General features: G+C 34.4%; 1 protein-coding gene across 2 annotated transcripts; it reads left to right on the top strand.

The window, feature by feature from the left end:
* Positions 1 to 90: 90 nt before the first annotated feature.
* Positions 91 to 26,303, top strand: LOC112038162 (phenylacetaldehyde reductase). Of its 2 annotated transcripts, XM_024070973.2 has the most exons (6): positions 91 to 459; positions 2,423 to 2,592; positions 9,903 to 10,094; positions 24,365 to 24,527; positions 25,509 to 25,701; positions 25,889 to 26,303. In XM_024070973.2, the coding sequence occupies exons 1-6, from the start codon at positions 342 to 344 to the stop codon at positions 26,031 to 26,033; spliced, it is 981 nt and encodes a 326-aa protein (XP_023926741.1). In that variant the 5' UTR covers positions 91 to 341; the 3' UTR covers positions 26,034 to 26,303. The 2 variants fall into 2 exon arrangements, with proteins under 2 accessions (XP_023926741.1, XP_065630954.1); XM_065774882.1 differs by lacking the exons at positions 91 to 459; positions 2,423 to 2,592 and adding an exon at positions 4,659 to 5,093.
* Positions 26,304 to 27,842: the final 1,539 nt, after the last annotated feature.

Raw genomic sequence — 27,842 nt, 5'->3', positions numbered from 1 at the left:
GCTTGGATTTTCAGCTTATCCAGTACATATGGACCATACTGATTGAAACTTAAGTTTGTCAAATTTGGATTCCAAACCAAACTCAAGTTCAAAAAATGTGCAACATAACTAATATGCTATTTTTCTAAAATTTTCTAGAAATGTACTATTTGACAAAATTTTCCGTCCATTCAATATCCGCTTAGATTTTCAGTTATCTAGTACATACTAGCAAGCACCACAGCTAATGCCATTCATCAATCAGAAATCATTTCCTGCTACAGTGCTAATCATAAATTCTCTCCTCACGAAAAGAAGCACCAACTTCACGAAGCTAAGAAAGAGCCTGTCACACACAGAGGATGAGTGGAGAAGAGAAGGTGGTGTGCGTGACTGGAGCTTCGGGTTACATAGCATCATGGCTTGTGAAGCTCCTGCTCCAAAGTGGGTATACTGTAAAAGCTACAGTTCGTGACACAAGTCAGTGCACACATTCTCTTTCTCTCTCCAATTTGTTTTGCACATTTACATATAGTATATAAAGACATCTTTGTAACAATTCATTTTATGCAAGAGCTTGAAATTTCCAAAATCTTCTTCTCTCTCTCTCTCAGTTTTTTTTTTTTTTTTCATAGCCTCTGCTCTATTTTTCTTCTTTCAATGTGTTATTCCACTTCTTGATTAAAGCTTTGCATCATCTAAATCTCAACAAAGATCTCAAATTTTCAAAGGCCTAATGCTATTATACAATGATTAATTACTAATGGTTTTAAAAACTTGAGCTATTAAGAAATTATGAATATAATCATTGAACCATATTTCTCACTTTGAAAGGTTTGCAGAAGAACAAAAGAAAATGTTATACAACCAAACCAGTGTTATTGGTTCAATTAAGATTTAAAAGACTTCATTTAGAAGAATCTCATTTCCATTCCCAATTGAGCTATAAGGCTTTGGTGGTTCAGTTATTTTATTTTATTTATTTAAAGGTGTAAACTAATCATTTAAATCAACTTATTAGTATTTACTGGAAATACACACATGATTTTGGTATTTAGTATATAAATAAATGGTGTTAATGATCCAATGATTTAATTGACACTTTTTGGCATCTTTAACAGTATCGTCTAGGCATATGTACTTTTATTCCCCACCCCCAACTTTAATCTAGGAAAAAATATTTGTTGTAAATGTCCCCACCCACTTCACTTTGGGCATCAAAAGCGAGTTACAACTAACAGATTGTCTACATAGATCTACTGTGAAAAATGATACACCAGAAGATTTCATTCCCTCGGTCAGCCTCTTTCTTGAAAACCTTCATGCTTACCTTCATGCTTATCATGTGAACCATAGTGAATTTGTGAACACAATAGGAGGGACATCAACTGGGTAACTGGGTAAGCAACGTTTTTTCTTTTTAATAAATAGCGTGGCAAGTAAACTAACCATCATCCTAAATGGAAGCCTTAACATGGTTTATCTTATATAGCATGATAGTATCTAATGGTAGATTTATATGGTTTAGTCACAATCATATTGCATATGTAGAGTGCATTATTATCCTTTACTCTCTTTTTGTGGATGAATGAGAGATATGTTGTTAACAAGAAACTGCGTACAAAACCACAAAGCTAAAGAGCTCTAATCACCCTGCACGATCTGCACAGCACACACAAAGACTAGAACTTCAATAACCAAAGAAATAACATAAAGCTCCCAAAAAAATACACAAATATCAATGAGAGTAATACTGCGCTCCCACCGACAAAAAATACGCTAGGTCCAGTAACATTAAAAAATAATAATAATAATAATAATAAATATTAGGGGAAACTACATAATTGGTCCCTATCATATACACTATATTTCAATTTGATCCCTAAGTTTTTTATTGTGTCAATTTGGTCCCTAACCTTTTAGTATCGTGTCAATTTAGTCCCTACCATTATCTTTTGGATGAAAATTTATGACGTGTTTAATGGTCAAAACAAAAAATTAGCTTACGTTGATGAGACAATAAACTTAAATTTTATTTTGGCCATTTGTCATATTAGCAATTTTCATCTAAGATATAACATGAGGGACTAAATTGACACGACATTAAAAGGTTAGGGATCAAATTGATACAATTGAAAGGTTAGGAATTAAATTAAAATATGGTGTAAAGGTTAGGGACCAAATATGTAGTTTACCCTAAATATTATTATTTAAGAATACGCTAGGTCCACCGATCAACTCCGTGCTCAAGATTCTTATTAAGAATTGTTCTAGGAATACTCCAACCCCAGAATAAGGTTCTGTTTAAGTAGAGTTCTTGAAATTCCCTATAGCAACTACGTGTCTTTTAACTTCCCATCTTTTCTCACCTTTATTATTCATGCAGCGCTTGCTACTAATAATTTAGCATTTCAATTGAATTCTCTGCATTTATATTCCACAGAGGATCTGAAGAAAACTGAGCATTTACTTGCACTTGATGGAGCTAAAGAAAGACTAAAATTATTCAAAGCAGACTTACTAGACGAAGGATCTTTTGATTCTGCAGTTGATGGATGCCAAGGTGTTTTTCACACTGCATCACCTGTTTTAATGACAGCCAGTGACCCACAGGTTCATCTTGTATTATCATTTATTTGCCATATGCATTGTGGAATGTATAATCATCTAAGAAGTACAGGTACGGATTTGGGCTTCGGTGTGGGTGTGGGTGTGGGTGTGGGTGCAATTGCAGTGTGGCGACTCAGCAATTTTTAAAAAAAGTAGGGTACGGGTGCAACGGGACACATTTATTAAAAAATTATTAAATATATTTTTATTTTTATTTTCTATATATTACTAAACATATTTTTTCATATAATGGTAAACACATACCAATTTAAGAGCAATAATAGATAAGGAACCTTTGGGATCAATTTAATATATATAGCCAATATTTAAGAGAGTAAGTTTTGCAAAATAATATTATTTTTTGATGATAAGTAATTATTTAAATTGATACAATTACCAAATTATTTGGGTAGTTTTTAAAAAATTAAACAAATAAGACGTGGAAAGGGCACAAAAAGGGTAAAGAAAACAATAGAGTCAAATGTTGCGTTTTGCCTTGTTTTTTTTTACGTGTCTTTTAACTTCCCATCTTTTCTCACCTTTATTATTCATGCAGCGCTTGCTACTAATAATTTAGCATTTCAATTGAATTCTCTGCATTTATATTCCACAGAGGATCTGAAGAAAACTGAGCATTTACTTGCACTTGATGGAGCTAAAGAAAGACTAAAATTATTCAAAGCAGACTTACTAGACGAAGGATCTTTTGATTCTGCAGTTGATGGATGCCAAGGTGTTTTTCATACTGCATCACCTGTTTTAATGACAGCCAGTGACCCACAGGTTCATCTTGTATTATCATTTATTTGCCATATGCATTGTGGAATGTATAATCATCTAAGAAGTTGTGCGGATTTGGGCTTGGGTGTGGGTGTGGGTGTGGGTGTGGGTGCAATTGCAGTGTGGCAACTCAGTAATTTTTGAAAAAGTAAGGTACGGGGCAACGGGACACATTTATTAAAAAATTATTAAATATATTTTTATCTTTATTTTTTATATATTACTAAACATATTTTTTCATATAATGGTAAACACATACCAATTTAAGAGCAATAATAGATAAGTAACCTTTGGGATCAATTTAATATATATAGCCGATATTTAAGAGTGTAAATTTTGCAAAATAATATTATTTTTTGATGATAAGTAATTATTTAAATTGATACAATTACCAAATTATTTGGGAACTTTTTAAAAAATTAAACAAATAAGACGTGGAAAGGGAACAAAAAGGGTAAAGAAAACACTAGAGTCAAATGGTGCGTTTTTTTGCCTTGTTTTTTTAACTTTTTATTTATTATTTTTATTTTTATTAAAAAAAACACTTATTTCGGCCTGAATCAGACCGATTCGGGGCTGTTTCGGCCCGTTTCGGACCGAATTGGAAATTATATAAAAAAAAAAAAGGATTTACCTCAGACAAGCGTGGAATGTGTCGACGGCCGCACGGCGCATCCGTGCATGTCGGACATGGGTGCGGCACTCTTGGAGCTGCACCCATGCTTCCCAGATAATCATTGTGATAATTTTTCTTGTAATATGACGAATGCTAAATTTTCTTAAATCATTTAGAAAAACTTAAAAAGATCTCATATTAGATTTCTTGTTTTAGCAACCTGGTGATTCTTTCTTTGAGCATGTGTCTTGGACAATTCAATGCTCAATACGTTAAAGCAAAATAGTGAAATGGGGTGGATGGAAACATAATTATGTTCTTTAATTTTATATTTTAGAGAAGCGTTTTCAAGCCTTAATCCAAAAGTAGAGACTAGAGAGGATGTTGAATGTGAGGAGCTATGAAGGTAATCTATAGCTTGAAGAAGAAATGTACAAGGTGAAGTCAGAGGCTAAAATTGCAGAATCAAATGCTGCATAAACTACACTAGTTTAGTGTAAATACTTGTAAAGCTACTTTTAGTATAGTTCTATTTAATTAGTTGGTTAATATTGACAGGTGTTAGTTGATGATTAGTTCCAGGTAATTGTTAGTTAGTTAGAAAGTTTGTTAGCCACTTTCCCGATTTGTTAGTGTATATAAACTCAGAGCTTAGTGTAATCATATTATTCAAGCATTTCATAAACACAAACTCTCACTCTCTCTCTATCATGACCTCCATAGCCAAAGCTTGAAACTTTGATATGGTATCAGAGCTGACTGGCTCAGTAAGTTCAGATTTTCATTACTATTATCCCAGTTTCAATTCTTAATTTCTTTTCATCTTTTCTTTTGATTTTTCATTAGAATTCCTTTGATTCTAGGTCAGAATTTCGTCTTCTCTTAGTTGAATTTGTACGAAATCTTTTTTGATTTCTTAGTCAATGCAGTTTCAATCTTCTTCTGGATTCTTCAAGATTTGATTGAATTTCTTTGATTCTTCAAACTTGATTGATCACCATGAGCACTCAATATGCCTCAACTTCAACAGCAGCAGTTGCTCATCCTCAACTTCAGCTTTGGGAGATTTCTTCAAGCCCATAATTTCTTCCTAACAGTGATAATCTTGGTATGACTCTCGACCCAACCATTGAATGAAGAAAATTATAATACTTGGAATAGGTCTATACTAGTGTCTTTGGATGCAAAAACTAACCTTGGTTTCATTGATGGATCCATTCCAAAGCCTCAGTCTGAATCTGATCCTAGTTATATAGCATGGTGTAAGTCTAATAGCATGGTTTTGGCTTGGTTATTCAACTCTCTTACAAAAGGATATTTAGACTAGTGTGATCTATTTAAGTCTATTAAGGAGGTCTGGCTTGATCTGTTACACAGGTCTTCTCAAGGCAATGGCCCTACGATTTTTGAGTTGAGGAAAGCTGTGAGTTCTTTAACTCAGGAGGATTCAAGCATCAATGCTTACTACACCAGGTTTAAAGGTGTTTGGGATGAGTTTTCCAACTATAGGACCTGTACTTGTGGTCATCAAGATAAAGAATGTACTATGGCATTTCTCATGGGACTTGATGAGATTTATGCAAGAGATAGGGGACAGATCTTGCTCATGGGTCCAGTTCCTCCATTGTCTAAGGTGTTTTTTCTTTTTCTTCAAGATGAAAAGCAAAGAAAAGTAGGATCTGGTTATGTGGTTCAAGATGAATTTGTAGCTTTGGTTTCCAAAACAACAAATTCATATCAGAAATCTTCTTTCACTTATGGCAAGGGCAAGAATGGTCGACCTCAATGCACACATTGTGGATTGATGGGACATGTAGTAGACAAATGCTACAAATTGCATGGATATCCTCCTGGATATAAGTTCAAGGGTAAAGGTCAAGCCTCTGCCAACAGTGGTGCTATTTCTATTGTAGATAACATAGTGGATGACAATGTTTCTCTCATTCGTACTAAGTATCAGCAGTTCTTGAGTTTGTTGAATTCATAGCCTCATTTTGGCACATGAGGCCCTCAAGATTTGGCTTCAGAAAGTCATCAAGTAGCTAACGTCATTGCTTAACCTACCATGGGATTTGCTGAACATGAAATGTCAGGAATCTCTTTCCAAAATCTTTCTAAACTATCTATTAATTCCTTGGAATATTCTGTTTTTTCTTCACATGTCAAGACTACTTTCATTACCTCCACTAACTAGATTCTTGATAGTGGAGCCACTGATCATATGGTCCACTCTGTCCATCTTCTCTCTTCTATTACCTTTTTGATACATATTTCTATCAAGTTACCTAATGGTGACATTGTACAAGTCACCCATATAGGTACTGTCAAACTAAGTTCCACATTGACATTAGACAATGTTCTTTGTGTTCCAACTTTTTCCTTTAATCTTGTTTCCATTAGTAAACTCACCCAAAATATCCATTGGTGCTGTCTTTTTCTTTCCAATTTCTGCTTCATTCAGGATTTACAACTTTGGAGGATGATTAGGTTAGGTAAGAAGCTTGGTGGAGTGTACATTTTGCAGAATTCTTCAACTGCTTTGCTTGCTTCCATCCCTGCTATTCTTTCTAAACTTGTACCTGCTTCTTTTAAGGTTTCTGTTAATTCTTGTAACAAAACTTCTGTTGTGGATGATTCCAATCTGTGGCACTACAGACTTAGCCATCCATCTTCACAAAGGATGCATTTGTTGCAAAACTCTGTATCTTCAATTTCATGTTGCAATAAAACTTCTTCTTCTTGTATTGTTTGTCCCATTGCTAAACAAAGAAGGTTTCCATTTACTCCTCATATTTCTAAGTCTAGCTTTGATTTGGTTCATGTAGATATTTGGGGACCATATTCTGTACCTACTTTGAATGGTTCCAAATACTTTCTCACAAATATGGATAATTACAACAAAAGCACTTAGGCGTATTTGATGAAATCCAAGTTTGATACATCTATTTTAATTCAAAACTTCTTTCACATGGTAACTACTCAGTTTAATGCTTCCATTAAAGTTTTAAGGTCTAATAATGGACCTAAGTTTGCAATGTCATCATTCTTTGCTTCAAAATGTGTACTTCATCAATTTTCTTGTGTTGAAACACCACAGCAAAACTCTATAGTTGAAATGAAACATCAACATCTCCTAAATGTGGCTAAAGCTCTTAGGTTCCAAGTTAATTTGCCTTTAAAATTTTGGGGATATTTTATTCTTACAGCCACATACCTTATTAACAAAATACCCAGTCCCATACTTCATAATCTTACACCTTTTGAGAAGCTTCTAGGCCATCCACCTTCCTATTCTCATTTAAAAATGTTTGGTTTCCTTTATTATGCTTCTACCCTTACTAGAAACAGAACCAAATTTGATACTAGAGCCAAACCTTGTATATTTCTTGGTTATCCCAGTGGCATCAAAGTTTACTTCCTAAATGGTTGGATGCAATGCAAGCTGAAATTGATGCTCTCTAAGCTAATCATACTTGGGAATTGACTGAGCTTCCACCTGGTAAACAACCCAATGGTTGCAAATGAGTTTACAAAATAAAGCTCAAAGCTCATGGTTCCATTAAGAGGTACAAAGTCAGATTAGTTGCAAAGGGGTATACTCTAACTGAAGGGGTTGATTACTATGAAACTTTTTCTCATGTGGTGAAGTTTGTTACTGTCAGAACTCTCCTTGCCTTGGCAGCTATCAATGGTTGGCATCTAGCATAGCTAGATGTCAACAATGCCTTTTTACATAGGGAGTTGGATGAAAAGGTTTATATGCTTCCTCTTCTAGGTTTTGGCAGCAAGGAGGAGTGCAATCAAGTGGTATGCAAGCTGACTAAGTCCTTAGATGGACTCAGATAGGCTAGTAGACAATGATTTGCTAAGCTGTCTTCCACTATCATTCAGCAAGCGTTCATCCAATCCAAGTCAGACTATTCAGTGTTTACTAAGGATGAGAAGTCTTCAATCATCATTTAGCTTGTCTATGTGGATGATATCTTAATAGCAGGCAACAACGAGGCAGCTGTAGATGATTTCAAGAAGTTTTAGGACAACAAATTCAAACTTAAAGACCTTGGATTTTTAAAATATTTCTTAGGTCTTGAAGTTGCAAGAACTACAAAAGGGATATCTTTGTGTAAAAGGAAGTATACCCTAGAGGTTCTTTTTTGTGTAGGTTTTTTAGCAAGCAAACCAGCACATACACCTATGGAACAATTTACAAAATTCAGTAGTATAGAAGAGACAAATATGGCTGATCCTAGTATGTATAGAAGACTTGTAGGAAAACTTTTGTACTTGACTTTGACTAGACCTAACATTTGTTATGCAGTTCACAAACTAAGTTAGTACATGGGCTCTCTTAAGCTTCCGCACCTTCAAGCTACTTACAAAGTTTTAAACTACTTGAAGAACAGTCTAGGATATGGTCTTTTCTTCTCTGCACAGTCTACTTTACATTTAAAATCTTGTTGTGATGCTGATTGGGCAAGCTGCCCTGGAACTAGAAGATCCACTTCTGGTTTTTATATTCTTTAATCTCATGGAAGTGCAAGAAACAACAAGTAGACACAAATAGTCAACCTCTCTCTACTGTGATAGCAAAGCAGCCTTATACATTGCTGCCAATCCTATCTTCCACTAAAGAAAAAAACATATTAAGGTTGATTGCCATTTCATTAGGGAAAAAGTACAATCAGGGACAATTTGAATATTTCATGTGCCTACTAATAATCAACTAGTAGATCTTTTCACAAAGCCTCTTGGCAAGGTTCAATTCTTCAAGCTACTTTCCAAGATGGGCATACTCAATATATATGCTCCATCTTAAGGGGTAGTGTGGAAATGTGAGGAGCTGTGAAGGTAGTCTATAGATTGAAGAAAAAATTTACAAGGTGAAGAGAGAGGCTAAAACTGCAAAATCAAATGTTTCATAAATTACAGTCGTTTAGTGTAAATACTTGTAAAGCTACTTGTAGTTTAGTTCTATTTAATTCGTTGGTTAATACTAATAGGTATTAGTTGATGATTGGTTTCGGGTTAATTATTAGTTAGTTAGAAAGTTTGTAGCTATTTTCCCGCTCTGTTAGTGTATTTAAACTCAAAGCTTAGTGTAATCATATTATTCAAGCATTTAACAAACACAAAGTCTCTCTCTCCCTCTCTCTAATGACCTCCATAGCCAAAGCTTGAAACTTTGATAGAGGACATTGCAGAGAGCTCATAGTAATAACTCATTGAATTAGACAATGGAGTAAATCATAGTTATTAAAAAACCTGATTGGGAATCCAATGACCTAGTATGTAGACCGGTTCGGCTGTTTAAATAGATCATTTATGCATAAGAGATTCGGTCAAACCCGACGGGCTTGTGGTGACCTGTGCAACCCAGATAAGTTTTTATCACCCAGTTGGTTTTGTTGATTTTGTAAAATTATATTTATATGTTCATTTTATTGACTTCTTTACTATTTAATGTGCTATAATATGGTAATTTAAAGAGGATAAAACCTGAAAATTTAAATAAATAAATAAATGCATTTCTCTATCTGTCTGCCTACCTCCAAGACTCACATCCTACCAAAAGACTACTATATTATTGTGAAACCTTGATTTTGAATTGCAATGGCTAGTTTAATTTAGGCATATACCTTTTTTTAAATAAAATAAAAAATTATATATTCATGTTATGATTTTCAAACTTATTTTTAAGTATATTTATTTTTAAAATTTTTTATTTGGAGTAAATGTATATTTTAATATTTACAAATACATAAGAGAAGTTCTACCATATTAAACAATAATAAGAATGGTACATGATAAACTTGTTCAATGAAGTTTATTTAATTTATCCAATATTATTATGCTTTTGATAACTTAGTTTCATAAATTTGTTCTTATGGGAGCTACTTTCATATTTCTTATATTTCAGTCGCAATTAATTGATCCGGCAGTGAAGGGAACACTTAACGTTCTCAGATCATGTGCAAAAGTTCCTTCTATTAAGAGAGTGATTATAACATCTTCTATGGCTTCAGTTATGTTCAACGGGAAAACCTTGTCCCCTGATGTGGTTATTGATGAGACTTGGTTTTCGGATCCAATTAGTTGTGAGAAGTTGAAGGTGTGTATCTATCTGCTATATTGCTTTTTAAGTGTCTTTATTAGGACTATCACATATAATTGATCTTAAGATACCTTTAATCAAAGATCTAAGATAATGTTCTGATGATGATGTTACAAGAAAAATAAAAGTCATAATATCTTAGCTTTGTACATGTAGTTCAGTAATTATAGCTGTTGTTTGAGAAACATTAGAGAATAGCATCATAAATTTTGTTACCTTGCTTCCTCATGAGAATATATCCATGCCAATTTCTAGATTCTTTTTACCCTTTCTTGTAATAATACTTTCCTAAATATTTTTTAATGTAATCATTTCACCTTAAAAGCTCGAAAATGTGTTGTAAATATAAGAGTTATTTAGACCCTTAAATTAAAGTTACGGCTCGATAGATTTTACACTAACTTAAAACTAAGTGCGGAATAGTGTAAATGCGAGCAGATAAAAAAACAAGCTACTCTAATCCATAAACTAAACAACACAACAGTAAAATGGAATGTAAAAGAGTAGGGAATAAAGATGCAAACACAAGATAACACGCCGATATGTTATCGAAGAGGAAACCGAAGAACTCGGCGAAAAAGCTCTCTGCCGCCCTCTAAGTGGTAATCGATCCACTAGATAATCAATTAGGATACATAGGTTACCAAGAGACCCTCCAAGCCTAATTTACCCTATTAGAAATTTAGACCCCTTAACCCAACCAGATTAACCTAGTTTATTAGCCAAGTGATTAACTTGATCAAATTATGCAGCTCTAGGTTATCACAAACATACAATCATATCAAGAATGTAAAGCAACGGAAATATAAAAGACACAATGATATGATCACCCAGGAAACCACACGGTAAAAACCTGAGGAGGATTTGACCTAGGTATCCTCAAGGTAAACCTGAATCCACTATGAAAGAATTGAAGTTTATACAAAAGGACTTACAAGCTCCCTACTTGACTTCCTAATGCTACCCACCAGTAGAACTTACTGACATGACCACGTGCAAACTCCGAATCGATGGACTCTTTCTTTCCTGGATTCTCCAATCAGCTACAAGCACCCACGCTTGTTATTCTTTAAGCTCCAATGGCAGTAACCGAGTTGATCATCAAGATGTTGATATAATCTCTATCTTGAAAATTCTAAGTTTATGTGAAGAAAAGCTCTTCAAAGATCTCACAAGAGATTCACACAAACCGCAAATATGAGCAACAAAGACTTAGAGAGGTTTGGGTACAAAACCCTAGATACAAAAGAGGCACTCTCTTCTCTCTCTTAAAAGTCCTTAAAAACGTGGCTTAGAGTTTCCTTTATATAGTAGGAGAAGTAAATCTAAAACCCTAATCCTTAATGGGCTTAAGCTGCTATTTGGGCCGACTTAAAATTCTGTAAATACAATTTTCGATTGATCAAGCTTGTTCTTCGATCGATCGAACTAGGCAGAATATGAAGTCTTCTTTCTCTAGTTTGTATGTTCTTGAATCTTGACTTGAATCACCTTGAGCATTGTCTAATAAAACCTATAGACTCTAAGATCTATATCTAGACATGTTTGTGTTCACGATTTGCCTATTGTTCTAAACATTTAGAATCTAACAAACTCCCCCTTTGGCAATTCATGACAAAACTTTCTTACAAAATGAAATGCTCAAATACAAGAACAACCCAATACAATAAAATGCCCATTACAACAAATTCAACCTAACTACTATCCATCAGTTGCAAGTATAGACAGCAGCTCAATTGAATCAACCTCTATATTTTCTGAAACACTAAACAAAACGCATAAACGCATGTGTGGAAAATACAAGTAAACACAAATAAATTTTTGATTTCACATAACACAAAATAAAGACATATAATGAAAAACTCATAAGTATAAATCAACATGAAGTGAAACAAGAAACATATAAATCAAAATAAATTCTAACTCTCCCCCTAAGTTAGATACATCAAAAAGTTTTTATATTCTCCCCCTAAACAAAACAAACAGGTCATCTATGTCTCCCACTTTTTGTCACGTATTGACAAAGACTACCTAATTAGAAGGTAGACAGAAAATATACGCAACAAAGTAAGAGAAAATAGAGACAACTCCCCCTAAAAAGAGCAACAACTCCCCCTAAGAACCACAAAGGTTAAAAAAAAAATTTCCCCCTATAAAAATAGGAAAAACAAAACAAGTTTTAAGAAAAACAGTTTTTGAGAAAAATAAAGGGGGGTGGGGATAAATAAAAAAACACAAACCAATTTTTTTTTTTTTAAAAAAAAAAACTAAGTTGAGGATACACATAAAAAAAATATTTTTTCTTTCAATAAAATGCAAACATGGCACTATGTGACCCATAAACAGTTGCATGAGTAGAGAAAATATTTGCACATTGATTATCCATCATATCTTTTAAGAAAAAAATTTCTGCAGTTCACACATAAGAAATAGCATATACTAGAATGTACAAAACTCAAAAATTAATCAATTAATTTTTCAATCAAGTTGAGTACCCAATTTAGCAAAGTGTATGCATGTTATGTGTGAAAATAATGAGAAATATGACTGCAAAACTGCAAGATGAATACAAAAATCAATGAAATACATGTGAATCATAAACACAAATGATGCATGAAAAAAATATGTCATGATGCATAAAAAATAAATTTTGGTCAAAAACATAGAAACTGAAAATTTTTTCAGTTTCGATCGATCGAACATCAATCGAGTCAGGCAGACTCAAACCAAAAATTTTAATCGCAATTTTGATTGATCGAAAAACAAGTTCGATCAATCGAAAGTCTGGAAAAATCATATTTTTGAAAAACAGAGCATTTTAATGCAGAAACTCCTCAAAGCACACTGTTTTATAAAAAATACATGAGTATGAGACAAAAAGTTTTTCAAAAATACTTGAATTTAACCCAGATCTTCCAAAATCAAGATTTTCAATCAATTTGTCCTTAAAGCGCAAACATTAAACACATTTTGCATTAAAATCAAGGAACTTTTAATTTTGGATGGCTACAACAAAATCACACACAATATAATATACCAAGTTTAGCAAATAGTAACTTGTGTAGTGTGTGCAACTAGCAAAAGCTTGAGATATATGTGAGGTGATATGTGAATAGTAATTAATCACAAAGTCTACAAAATTCATCACATAAAATTTAAAAGAGTCTATCACCTAAATAGTTACATCCTATAACTCCCACATCTCCTAAAACATAAGCTTGCAATCATGTAAGTTTTTTGAATTTTGCCTCATAATGTACACCAATTTTAATTATTAAGCAATTAAACCGAGGCTACACCTTATGTTCTTTTTGTGCATGTGCTACACTTTCTCGAGTACAAAATCTTAAGATATGCACTAAGGTATTCATTATTGGCTAGTGAACAATGGTGAGATGGTTATTTATACCTTTCTCAAAAGGATCAAGTCCGATAGTCAAATAACATGTGACTTCAAAATTAAGACAAATGATAAACACCATAAACATCTTTCCTACACAACATGCACTACAAAGTTTCAACTAGACAAGTGCAATAAATAAGCTCATCAAAACTAAACAAGGTACATAAACTTGTTATGTAAAAAAATATGGTCAATCCTTGATTATAAATCCAAGATGTGAAATACAAAACACAAAAATCTTTTTGGTTTTTTTAAAAAAAAAATTTATGACCAAGAACAAAAAACACACGTTGTGCTAAAAGATAAAAAAAAAAATGCAAATGCAATGCATGACAGTGCTTAACTAAGCTATAGAGGGTACACAAACAAGAAATATCAATTTCTTAATTAACCCATGAGTACATGTACAAACTAGCACATACTCACACAAAATCAGAAATTGCTTAGCACATATACAACACATACTATTTAAGTTTCTTCACAATGTTAAGCATGTTCTAAATCAAGAAAGAGATATCATAATTCATGTAATCCTCAAGAAACATAAAACAAGACTCAAAATAAAATATTTTTGTCTTTTTGAAAATTTTCAATGTTTTTGGATTTTTTTAATAAAAAAATAAAATAAAATCAACAAAACAACCAAAAACAAAAACAAAACATGTCCACAAATAATTGAAAGAATTAAATTAGGGACAAGTCAGCAACACTCACCCTGGAGAATCTTTTCTCACCCATATAGCACGAGTCTTCGGTTTTGCAGGTGAAAATCCATGAGAAGCAGAATGTATTTGAAGAATTACACCAATCTTCTGAGAGAGACTGAAATCCTGCAAATTCCTTTCACAAGCCAACAAACTCAAATTTTTCAAAAGAATATGAAACAATTTATATGGACTTATGGCAGGAGTAATATTATCACATATTCTAGATTGACATATAAAATGCTTAAATTTCAACTTATGACAATTGTGACGAATGTGACCAGAGACACCACAAAAGTGACAAACAGGAACAAATTTAGGAACATCAGTATTTCTAACAGCAAATCTAGTCTTAGATTTTGGTTTTTGCCTCAACAAAGAACAATTTGGTCTAATGTGACCAACAACACTACAAAGGTGACAGGTAGGCACAAAAACAGATTTCTTTTGCACACTAGCAACAGGTTTAGACATAAGTTTAGAAACTTCAGCGTTAACATCAGAACTTTTACCTTTGTCTAACCTAGCAAAATAAGTCTTTTCTTTATTATTCCTCTTGAAAGAAGGGATATAAACTTTATCAGTTTTAGGTTTAAGAGAAACAGAAACACTTCTGTTATCAATAACAGGCTTGGTACTAGTCAAATTTTCAATTTTAGTTTTAGATTCAACTAACTCTGGTTCCAAGCTTTTCATCTTCTCATCTTAAGAGGAAATTTGATTTCTCAAAAATTCATTCTTTTTATTAGACTCATCTAATCTCACAATCAAATCCTCTTTTTCAAGATTAACCAATTTTAACTCTTCCTTGAATTTCTTAGAAATTTTCAAAGATTTAGATAATTCCTTACGAAGAGTTTCAAAAGCATCAAAAAAATCAACAAAGACAATAGTGTCCTTTTTATTCAAAGCATCACAAACATGAGCAAAAAGATATTTCAAATTATCCATGATAACAAGGGTCAAGGATCAGCTCTTAGATCAAAAGATCTAAAACAGAAGAGCTACCCGCTCTGATACCACTTGTTAGAAATTTAGACCCCTTAACCCAACCAGATTAACCTAGTTAATTAGCCAAGTGATTAACTTGGTCAAATTATGCAGTTCTAGGTTATCACAAACATACAATCATATCAAGAATGTAAAGCAGCAGAAATATAAAAGACACAATGATATGATCACCTAGGAAACCACACAGTAAAAACCTGGGGAGGATTTGACCTAACTATCCTCAAGGTAAACCTGAATCCACTATGAAAGAATTAAAGTTCATACAAAAGGACTTACAAGCTCCCCGCTTGACTTCCTAATATTACCCACCAGTAGAACTTACTAACACAACTACGTGCAAGCTCCGAATCCACGGACTCATTCTTTCTTGGATTCTCCAATCAGCTACAAGCACCCACGCTTGTTATTCTTTAAGCTCCAATGACAGCAACCGAGTTGATCATCAAGATGTTAATATAATCTCTACCTTGAAAACCCTAAGTTTATGTGAAGGAAAGCTCCTCAAAGATCTCATAAGAGATTCACACAAACCGCAAATATGAGCAACAAAGACTTAGAGAGGTTTGAGTAACAAACCCTAGATACAAAAGAGGCATTCTCTTCTCTCTCTCAAAAGTCCTCAAAAATGTGGCTTAGGGTTTCCTTTATATAGTGAGAGAAGTAGATCTAAAACCCTAATCCTTAATGGGCTTAAACTGCTGTTTGGGCCGACTTAAAATTCTGCAGATACGATTTTTGATTGGTCGAGCTTGTTCTTCGATCGATCGAACCAGGCAGAATATGAAGTCTTCTTCCTGTAGCTTGTATGTTCTTGAATCTCGACTTGAATCACCTTAAGTATTGTCTAATAAAACCTATAGACTCTAATATCTATATCTAGACAAATTTGTATTCACGATTTGCCAATTGTTCTAAACATTTATAACCTAACATACCCAATATACCTAAGCCCTTCAAACTCCTACTCTAACAAGGCTTCTCGGAACTATGTCTTGTCTAGCTTTTCGGATCCCGCAACAAGCTCCATGTTGCATTTGCCATCCTTAACTTTTTCCAATGCTTCCCAGAAACACCAAAACCTCACTTGACACTCTGAAAAGGTGTGGTAAGTGTTTAGGTTATCAACCTCTCAATGGTACGGAAATGGAGAGGTAGGAATTGAGAAAATTCCACAAGTAAATGTATAAAAGATTGTGGGTATAACAATCTCTAACTCTCAAGGTGTTTGGTTAGGGTTTTTTCTCAAAAGCACTCCTCAACTTTTATGGGTAATGTAGGTATATATAGTGTAGGTACAGAAAGTGTGTATCAGATAGTACAACCTAGCAAAACAAAATGTCTTGCGAGTGTCTTACGGGAAAAACTTACCCGCGAGGTACTCACAAAACACAGCTGTCACCATCTGTCCTGGCTCTTCACATTCCAGTCATGTGCAGGACACATGGCTCACTTCGCGGGATGCTTAGTGGCGAGCTACCTGTGAGAACTCCTCAGTCTTCAATTGTTTGGGTCTTCACACACATTCTGTCTATCACACAACCCTTATAATCAAATCCCACATTAAATACAGGGTAAAAAAATTGAATGAAATTACAATAAAATTTGGCACAGAATAAAAGCCAACAAAACACATAGTTGTAAATTACAATTTTACAATCTCCCCCTTTGGTTATTTCGTGACAAAACCCCTAAAACAAACTCTGGACTTAAATGTGAGTTTGGGAACAGTGGCAAAACTCACTCACACCTAATCTAGAAGTTGTGAAGCATTTGCACGTATATACATGTAACCTGAAACACTTACACACAAACAAAACTTTCATTAAGCTCAAGACAAGTTGAACACAAGGTACGTATATGAGCAAGTAAAGTGCGATCAAGTTTGTAAACACTATAAAACATGTAAGTATATCTTGATCAAACAAAAATAGTCATTAAAGAATGACTACAATGAACATTTAGCTAGTAAATGCTCATCCGAACACGTAATGCAATTAAGAACAATCCCACGGATCAATTGCATGTCCAACACTCAACCAATGCAAAATACACGAAGTATTTACATCTAGGATACAAAATCCTACTAAGGTACAAGAGTGAGGTACTTAAGACATATTATCAATATCTTAAAAGTACAAAAAAATGCTACAAAGCAGTAAGGTAAACAGAACAGTTGAATATAAACTAAAATTAAAAAAATTAAAAAAAAAAAAAAAAACAGAGTATTAAAGCTTTAAACAAAAGCAATAAAAACAATTATCCAAGATTTATAAATGCTAAAACAGTTTATACCAAAACATAAATAAAGCTAAACCACCTGTATGAACCAAAGTTTCTACGCCTAAGTTATGTCAATGCTCTACTCCCCCTCAAATGTGCAAGCTCCCCCTCAAAATTTTCTCCCCCTTTTTGACCGGAATAGCCAAAGAGGCTAGAACTGATCAAACTATGAATCTAATCCCTGTGGCACAGATAAATCATCGATCTATGAGGATAAAGCAATGATCTAGCCCTAAATATAGGCAAACCGGTCCGCAATGTGCTGAACATGTGAGTCAAGCACGGTAGACATCTAGTCCATTTTAGCTAGGAGGCGATCAAGTCTATCTAATCCTCGTGCTGGTGCTGAAGATGATGGCTGAGCTGAAGACTCTGGGGCAGAACTGAATCTATCAATCTCTTCCTTTGTATCACCACCCTTGTCCTCAACACAATCCCATGGTATCGTATGCACACCTATTTTGGAGCCTTTGATGTGAGTTATGCTCCTAGTCACTATGTGTGCACCAATAGGATAGTCCCTCTAAACCACTGTCAAACCACTCGGGAGTTTGGGCCTTGTCTTCACAATTAGGCCCATAATCAGTGAAGGAAAAGGCACAACTGTTCTGGAATTTTACTTCTTAATGCTCTTCTTCAACAGATGGAAGATGTGTCCAAATATATCAATCTCCTTGTGAGTAAAGAGATCGTACAAAATTTTTGTCCTTGGAGCAGACAACGTAGTTAAGTTGGTGACCGAATATAGATTATGGATCATCATATAGGCTAGAATCCTCATCTCTGGACTAAATGGGATTGTGTTCATGGAGGTTTTCTTAGGAGTACCACCAAGTATCTCCACCATCTCCTCAGTAGAGCCCAAACGATCCTCATATTGCACTGTAATTGGCTGTGAGGGAGGACGAACTTCTAAGAACTCCTGAATCCTGTCCCTAGTGATGAAAAACTCTTTGTGCCTTACATAGCAGTTTATATTATCTCCCTCAACACTAGCATTGGAGAAGAACTCCTTGATAATCTTTGAGTACACAACTCCAGTCGGGTTCAAGGGCTTTGTCCATGTCCTGTCCTTGAACACTTCAGGTATGAAAGTGTCCTCAAGTGATTCCATTTGTACGACCCTTTCCAAGATGATAGTTTTATCCTTATAACAGTCATTATACTTCACATCAGCCTTAGCAGACCTGAAGTTATCAGAATCAATGCGTGCATATTTGGAGGATGATCTCTTAGTAGTTGCATGCTTAGTAGGAGACATCTGCACAAATGAACACAGAACAAAAAAGAAACATGTGCACAAACACAAAACAGAACACAAGACTTGATTAGATTCAAGTTAGTCCAAATCAAAGGTAAAACAACCTAAAACAGAGTAACAAGAAACTCAAAATAACATGCTAAAACAGATAAAGCATGTAAACATAAACACAATGCATCAAAATAAGTGACTGTGCATGTGTGTACATGTGCTGATGCATGTGTGTGCAACATGAGATGCATAAGGTGTGCCCAGAGGGGCCTAGTATGTGCATGGCATGGCACAAAATGGGCAAAGTGTGTAAAACACAAAAATACTGACCAAAACATGGTAAACATGATCAATCAAAGGAAACCCAAGTATTGGAACTCAATTGAGTCCAATTTAACACAAGAAATGTCACTAGAACATTCTGTCAAACACCTAACATGCAATAGTGCACTACAACGATGAACAATGCATCAACATGGTGAAAAGTTGCCTTAATCCATACTAAATTTGCCACATGGGGCCAACACAGATGCATAAAGATCAAATGGAACTCAGCCCAATCAAAGTTTTGAAAAAAATTTCACAAAATTGAGAAACCCAACCCATTTTCGAAAAATCCCCAATTTTTTAAAACCCTAAGCTAAAATTTGCAAAATTTAAGAAAAAATGAAAACAACGTTTAGAAAAACATACCTTGAAGTAATTTTGCAGAGATTTTTGCTTGCTTGAAAATGATAGTGTTTGAGTGAAAAATGATTTTAGATTGAGAAGGGTTCGAAGAAAGGCATTGCGAGGGAAATAAAGAGGTTTTGAAAAACTGTCACATCTGCTACATAAAAACTGGAAACACGCGTTTTTTGCGAGTTAGACAGTAGTGAAACAGTTGCGAGACAGTCGCGAGAATAGCCATTAAAGCACAAAAGCTTTCGCAAGAAGCTTTTAGTCGTGAATAAGTCGCGATAGCCTCCATATGAATTGAAAATTTTACAGTTTTTGCCTAAAAACATTTTGCGAGAAATGTTTAGTCACGAAATACTCGCGAGTCAGTAGCGAGAGTCTCTGTATGAAAATGTGACTTTTTAATTTCCCTTTAGCACATTTCGCGAGAAGCTCTAAGTCGTGAGCTTCTCACAAAACAACCTCTGAACCAGTTTTTGGAGAAAAACACAAAAATGCATTTTGAACAAAAACTAAAGACATGAAAGTATAAAATCACTTTCAAAACATATAAAACACTCAAAAATAGTTTTGTGTTTGATTAACAAGTACTTGAGCATACACATCACATAACATATACAATCACACAAATGAGATAAGTATTAATTGAATCAAAGTCTTGTGTGTTGTGTGTGAGTATCAAATGTGGAATAGTCCTTAGACCAGAGTAAGACTTCAATGATCAATTCAATCAAGTCATACACAACTGATACTAAGTCAAATGGACTATCTCTATTATAGAAATGAGCATATATGACCTCCCACAAAATGATTACAAATCTTAGAAGTTTTTCATTTGGCTTCTGCATAAATCATAACATTTGATTCATTTTGGATAATACATCTCTTTTTGAGATCGATACTTGAAATTGAAATAGTCTTTGGCTTTTTAAGCACCATACATTTCAATACTAAAGTCATTTTCCCTTTTTCCTAGTCAAATACTAGTATGTGCGACAGGCTTTTGCAACTCATTATCTCTTTTTCATTTGGAGATTTATATTTGGTGAGCTCTATTGCAAAAACAAAAAATAAAAAATAAAGTGGGAGAAGATATAAGCACAAGTCTATGCAAGTATCAAGACCATCAAGACTATTGACCAATCATTCATTATAAGCTTGAAGATCTATTTACAACAATCACACATAGTTTTCAAGATTTTTTCTACACAAATATATGTGCATACATAATAAGTTAAGCTCATAAATGCACTGCACCATTAGTATAAAGGTACTAGGCCAAACTCACATGTGATATACACAACACAAGCGATCAAACTTTTTGAAAATTTTTCAATTTTTATGAGTTTTTGAATTTTTTAAACACACTCAAAAACAAACCAAATAAAGTAAAATCAACAAAAACAAGTACAAACCAAAACAAGTAAAAGAAACATGCTATAAACCAAAAGCAATTGACTTAAACTGAATTATGCATGTCGTGATGTATGAACATATACCCCTAAACATTAGAAGTATTAATGCATGGGCATGTTGTAATGTTTATGCATGAGTACTTCTTTTGCACCCACACGACACGTGCGTTTGGGGTGATATCCCTATAGGATTGCGTACAAGTATTGTGACCTTCAAACCTTCTAGAGAAGCTTGCCAAATAGGTGGTGAATGCGTCAATCATTTTCATCACATCCATCACACAGAAATCATCATCTCAACCTTTTGATTGCTCAACAGCCTAATTCCGTTTGTCATTTCCTGGTCCTCTTGACCTCTGATCACTTGCATTCTTCAATGCCCTCAGCTTATAACAATTTGGTCTGGTGTGTCATTGAAGTCCATAGTGATGACAGAAATGTTGAATTCTCAGACCTCTTTGTGATTTTGGAAGTAATTTCCCTTTGGCTTCAGACCTAACCACTGATTGGTTACGAGACTTATTCAACACCCGTTGGTCAGTCACATTTCTATTCTTCTCCGGCTTTACTTTCTCAGCCTTTGTGGTAGCTATAATTGGCTCATTGGCTTTCACAAACTTCACTTCCTTGGTTACATTGATAGCTAAACTACTTTCTTCTGGATATCCCAATCCGGTTTTGTCGGTGAAATGTTCTTGATGAGAGAGGACTTCATCAAGCTTCTTGGAGGAGACTCGCTCTACTTTTGCATTGGCTTGAACCACCTCAAGCTCAAGGAATTTTATCTTTGAGTAGGCTTCAGTCAACTTTCCATTCAGCATCTCTATTTCACATTGTGCCTCCTTATATCGCACTAGGAGACTTCTATAGTCCTTTTCTGCCTTTTTCATCTTTTTAACTGCTACCTTAGCCACCCTTGTATATTCTCCTAACTCGTCAAGTAAGGAATTGTAGTTTTCTTGAAGTCTTACTGCACTTTCATCTTCTTTAACATCAGATTCTTCTACTACTCCCATTGACTCCACTTCACTATGTTCACTGAGCTCTTCCACTAGCAAACTCAAGTCCTCCGAGGACTCAACATGAGCAATAGTCATAAAAGCGAAATAATTCCCTTCTCCATCACAACTCTCTTCCGAATCTGAATTGGAAGAATTCGAATCACTAAGTGTTGTGGCATACGCCTTGCCCTTCCCTCTTAGATAGTTGGGACACTCTTTCTTGAGATGTCCATGGTCATTGCATTCATAACACACAATGCCTTGAAGAGATTGAGAGTCATTCTCGTCTTTCTTCTTAAACTCCTTTCTATCACCTTTGGGAGATGAAAACTTCCCTCTGCTGAATGGTTTCTCACTATTCTTCATCTTCAAAAAATTTTGGAAGTTCTTTGCAAGAAATGCTACCTCCTTCTCCACTTCATCTTCTTCAGAGGAATCATCCATTCTTTCGGTGATGGTTTTAAGTGCAAGAGATTACTCAACTTATGAGAAGGCAGTCCCAACTCATATGTTTGGAGAGATCCAATGAGCTCTTAGATTTTGATCTCATCCAAATCTTTACTTTCCTCTATAGCTGTGACTTTTGCTCGGAAGCTCTTCGACAATGATTGATGGATTTTCCTGACTATCTTTGAGTCCTTCGTCTTCTCATCTAAGTTGAACTTGTCAATAACCACCTCGTTCAGCTTGCTATAGAATGAGTTGAATGACTCGTCTTCACTCATTTTCAGCTCTTCAAATCGAGTGGTTAGCATCTGCAACTTAATATCCTTCACCTTTTTCGTGCCTTCATAGGTGGTCTCTAATATCTCCCAAGCTTCCTTGGCAACTGTTATGTGAGAAATCCTGTGAAACTCATCTGGAGAAACACCACAAAAAATTGTATTCAAAACTTTACTGTTAGCGTTAGCTACCGCAAGTGCTGCTTTATCCCAAATGGATTTAGCGGCCTCTGGCCTCATTCGGACTACTTCTACCATCTGGATTTAGCGGCCTCTGGCCTCTGGCCTCATTCAGCTAAACTACTTCTACCGCATCCCAAACAGTATCATCAATTGAACACAAGAATGCCCTCATTCGGACTTTCCAAAAGGTATAGTTACTATCATTAAAATATGGTGGAACATTTAAAAATTGAGACCGGTCCATTTTAAACGAGGTCAAGGATCGCACTAAGGTAATTAAACCACAGCTAGTGCACTTGCTTTGATACCAATTGAAAGCTCGAAAATGTGTTGAAAACACAAGAGCTGTTTAGACCCCTAAATTAAAGTTACGGCTCAATAGATTTTACACTAACTTAAAACTAAGTGCAGAATAATGTAAATACGAGCAGATAAACAAACAAGTTACTCTAATCTATAAACTAAACAACACAGTAGTAGAATAGAATGTAAAAGAGTAGGGAAGAAAGATGCAAACACAAGATAACACGTCGATGTGTTTTCGAAGAGAAAACCGAAAAACTCGGTGAAAAACCTCTCCGTCACCCTCTAAGCGATAATCGATCCACTAGACAATCAGTTGGGATACATGGGTTAGTAAGAAACCCTCCAAGCCTAATCTACCCGATGTACCTAAATCTTCCAAGCTCCTACTCCAACAAGACTTATCGGAACTGTGTCTTGTCTAGCTGTTCGAATCCCGCAACAAGCTCCATGTTGCATCTGCCATCTTTGACTTCTTCCAATGCTTTCTAGGAGCACCAAAACCTCACTTGACACTCTGAAAGAGTGTAGTAAGTGTTTGAGCTATCAACCTCTCAATGGTATGAAAATGGAGAGGTAGGAGTTGAGGAAATTCCACAAGCAAATGTGTAGAGTATTGTGGGTATAACAATCTCTAACTCTCAAGGTGTTTGGCTAGGGTTTTTTCTCAGAAGCACTCCTCAACATTTGTGGGTAATGTGAGTATATATAGTGTGGATACAGAAAGTGTGTATCAGATAGTACAACCTGACAAAACAGAATGTCTTACGAGTGTCTCACGGGAAGGCCTTACCTGCGAGCTACTTGCGAAACACAGCTGTCGCCATCTGTTTTGACTCTTTGCATTCCAGTCATGTGCAAGGCACATGGCTCACTTCGCGGGATGCTTAGTCGTGAGCTACCCGCGAGAACTCCTCAGTCTTCAATTGCTTGAATCTTCACACACACTCTCTCTATCACACAACCCTTACAATCAAATCCCACATCAAATACAAGGTACAAAAGATTGAATAAAATTACAATCAAATTTGACACGGAATAAAAGCCAACAAAACACATAGTTGTAAATTACAACTTTACACACCTAGTAATTCATTTTATTTGCTAGAATCAGATCAAAAAAATAAAAATAAAAATTCTATGTTTCGATACTTCTAAACATAAATTGTATGGATTCCTGCTCTAAATGAAATGAGACATATAGCGTATTATTATTATTATTATTTGGTCCAACAATTAATTACGTACTGACCAAGAAAGGATCTCTCATTCGAAGTTGGTTTTGTTTAATTTTTTTATTATTGTATTTTTTCAGCTTTGGTATATGTTGTCAAAGACCTTGGCTGAGGAGGCTGCTTGGAAATTTGCTGAAGAGAATGATATTGACTTGGTAGCAATAAACCCAGGCCTTGTTATTGGTCCACTCATAGAGCCAACTCTTGGTTTTAGTCTGGAGACATTTCTAAATCTCGTAAAGGGTATTCTTTGTTCTTTCTACATAAAATTCTAAATATTCAAGTATGTGCTTCATCTCGAAAACCAAAGTTCAACATGATATTAAAAAAATGATCATTTTTTCCTCTGTGCTGCTTCAAGTGTCTCATCTAATTAAGATGGCATCTGACAGTGTCGACATTTAGGCCTTTTGAGATGGCCCAAGTCGGCACCCATGCGGGCAGTCCACTAAGACAAAACCCCTTTTTTTGAGAAAGCAACTAAGACAAAACCCTAGACCTATAGTTTTGCAATGTGCAATTGAAGACTAATGTTCTCGATAGTCACTAATAAATACAGGCAACCAAACAATAAGGCTCTCTCTTGTCCTAGGGTTCTATCACCAGATCCAAGGTCAGTCTAACCAATAGGCAAGTTACACAACCGCTGAAGGCCTCCAAATAGAAGGAGGTCTCTAAATTTTAACCAATAGAGTACTAAAAATTAGTCAATAGATAAAAAATAAATTTTTTATCAAAAAAAAACTGAAAAAAGAAAAAGAAAAATTCTAAAGCTATTATAAATTTTAACTAATAGAGTCCCAAATATTAGTAAATAGATAAAAATTAATTTTTTATCAAAGAAAAACAGAAAAAAAAAATGCTAAAACTATTATAAATTTTACTAGATAAAGCATATAAACTAATGTAGCAATGAATGAGATTGGTGGACTTCAACCACCGCATTTTTGAATTGTTTTATTGTGTTTAGTGACACAACAGTTCATAAGCTTTATGTGTGGTAAAATTTGTGGTATCCCTAGCATTGCTAAATAAAAAAATTTCTTCATGGGCTGCACTCATGGTTCCTTTTCTCCAACAAACATAAACAAAATGTCTCTCTCATCAAAGCAAAACTTATACCTTGATAAAACCTAAATATAGTAGTAGTACTTGAATAGATATTAGTGGTATTGTAGTATAGACAAAGGTGATTAATTTGTTGTCTTTCTTTCTTACCCTTAGATGCAGGAACTGAAGTATTTCCTGATGGAATGTGTATATTAGTTGATGTTAGAGATGTTGCAAATGCACATATTCAGGCATTTGAGATTCCTGCGGCCAGTGGCAGATATTGTATAGTTGCAAAAGTTATACACTATTTTGAGGTTTTCAAGATATTGCATGGACTTTACCCTACTTTCAATCTACTTGAAAAGTAAGTTACTTGGTTGCATGATACTGAATGTTACTTATTGGTGCCTTTTGTGTAACTTAAAAGTACGACTAAGGTGAAATAAATGTTTCATTTAACAAAAGAATCATAATGATCCGTTTAATTATCACCCATAGCAATTGTTGTGACACATCACTGAATAGTCACTTGTATTTTACATTTTTGGCAGATGTGAAGATGACAAGCCTTTGCTGCCAGCATACAAGATATCCCAAGATAAGGCCAAAAGTTTGGGTATTAGCTTCGTTCCTTTGGAAGTGACTCTTAGGGACACTATGGAAAGCTTTAAGGACTACGGCTTCCTCACTATTTGAATTATGTTACTGAAAGGGAAGTAATGCTGATAAGTACAAATAATTTGTGTATGTCCAATCTTGGCTAGTGTTTGTTGGACTCGAAGGTTCCATTATGTTAAGATGTATGAACTGCAGCTTATCAATAAAGATGTATGAACTGTAATACTTTTATCTTTTTGCATGAACTTATAAATCAAGTTTCACTCAATTTGTAAGGAGACATTGAATTTTAAATTTTAAATTTTCTGGAGACATTGAGATAAAAATTCAAGTCCCCTGTTCCAATAATCTGAGAAGTGTCTTAAATATATTAAATTGTTTGTCCAACTGGTGGTTTCCAAATTATTCACTCCCCATATGACAAGATTTTGACTTCAAAATTTCAATAGGTTGGATGTGATTTGCAAAATTTCTCGTACAAAATTTCCAAACCTCCAATAAGTTATTCAATATACAGTTGAATCCTCTGCTACCAATGTCTTGCCATGCAATTAATTTCTCTACATTCGTGAATAGCTGTGAATATATTGTGATGCAAAGAATAAATGGTGAAAATGGCAACTAGGTTCTTTGTGGTATTAGTTTGATTTTTGATTTTTTTTTTGTTTGTTTTGAAATTTGTATTTATCTGTTTAGTGAGGTGTAACACCCCAAACCCATACCAAGGATTTAGATTCATAACCTGTCTTATAAATAATCAACAATAATATAATGGAATAGAGCGTAATTAAATATCCACAAAAATAACTCTCACGTTACATCTTCTTTTAATTAGTTTCTTTGTAGTGACCATAATATAAAATAATATTACCTTCAAAATAAATTAAATAATTCATCAATTCCACTCTAAAAGCAATTAAATTCAATTTAAGTGAGGCGGGTGTTACATAAAAGACTACATAACACGAGGATGTTTTTCAAAACAAAACATTAGTATCATTGATAAAATATAGTCTTTACAAAAGATTTACAAATAGTTTTTAACAGTAATATAATGTATTCTACCAAAAAAGAAAAAAGAAGGATAACGTGAATGGTTATTTTGTGGATTATTCATATTTAACTTTTAGTTTTCTTACCAGTTAAGGAAAATGATAAGAGATTAAAACCTATTTAGGTTAGGAGTTTAAGTGTTATTAGAATTAGAGTCCTAGCCTATCTAAACAACCTTAATATAAGTTTAAGTGGAAATTAAAGTCTTGAAAGCTTATTATTTAAGTTTTTAGTGGGTTTTAAATTTCAGCCCAAGTGAAAACAATTTTAACGTGAAAGTAAGTTAGGGCTTCTTGCTGAAAGATGGAGAGGGAAACTGTGAGATTACAAGAGAAAAAAAATAATAAATTACTACATCTGTGTGTTCAGGTATGCCTCTCTCACAAAGATCTATGGGAATAACCTATAAAGCTAGTGTAGTATATTAGACTTGCACGAACTTTTCCATACGAACTCATGACTTAAGCATTTAGATGATTTTTTTTTTTTTTTTTCTTCTTCTTCTTCTTTTTTATTTTATTTTATTTTATTTTATTTTTTTATTTTTTATTTTTTTTAAGAAGTCATATAGCTACTTGTTGATCAATTTACTTATACTTAATAGAAAATTTTGAAAGCATGATTTGATCTGTTTTTTCCTCTCTGTTATGAAATTAGACATATGGAGTAGTTTGTCTTGATGGAAGTTTGCCAGCTTATCACTAAGATAAGGGATTTGGTGCAGGAATTAACAATTGGTTGGTTCACATTGAGGTTTGTCCTTTTGTCACATCATGTTTGCCATTTCTTTACCAACTAAAGAAACACTGCTGTGGGGTCATAGAATCCAGCAAC

This window comes from Quercus suber, unplaced genomic scaffold (assembly GCF_002906115.3).
Source record: "Quercus suber isolate HL8 unplaced genomic scaffold, Cork oak 2.0 scaffold_101, whole genome shotgun sequence".
NCBI lineage: Eukaryota > Viridiplantae > Streptophyta > Magnoliopsida > Fagales > Fagaceae > Quercus > Quercus suber.
The sequence above is the reverse complement of the archived record's forward strand: the minus strand, read 5'-3'. Positions and strand labels throughout refer to the sequence as shown.

Excerpts from the sequence above, each read along its gene's own strand:
- LOC112038162 (XM_024070973.2), top strand. The coding sequence starts at position 342 with ATGAGTGGAGAAGAGAAGGTGGTGTGCGTGACTGGAGCTTCGGGTTAC. Across the intron at positions 460-2,422 it reads AGCTACAGTTCGTGACACAA|AGGATCTGAAGAAAACTGAG; the intron begins GTCAGTGCACAC and ends TATATTCCACAG. Across the intron at positions 10,095-24,364 it reads TTAGTTGTGAGAAGTTGAAG|CTTTGGTATATGTTGTCAAA; the intron begins GTGTGTATCTAT and ends GTATTTTTTCAG.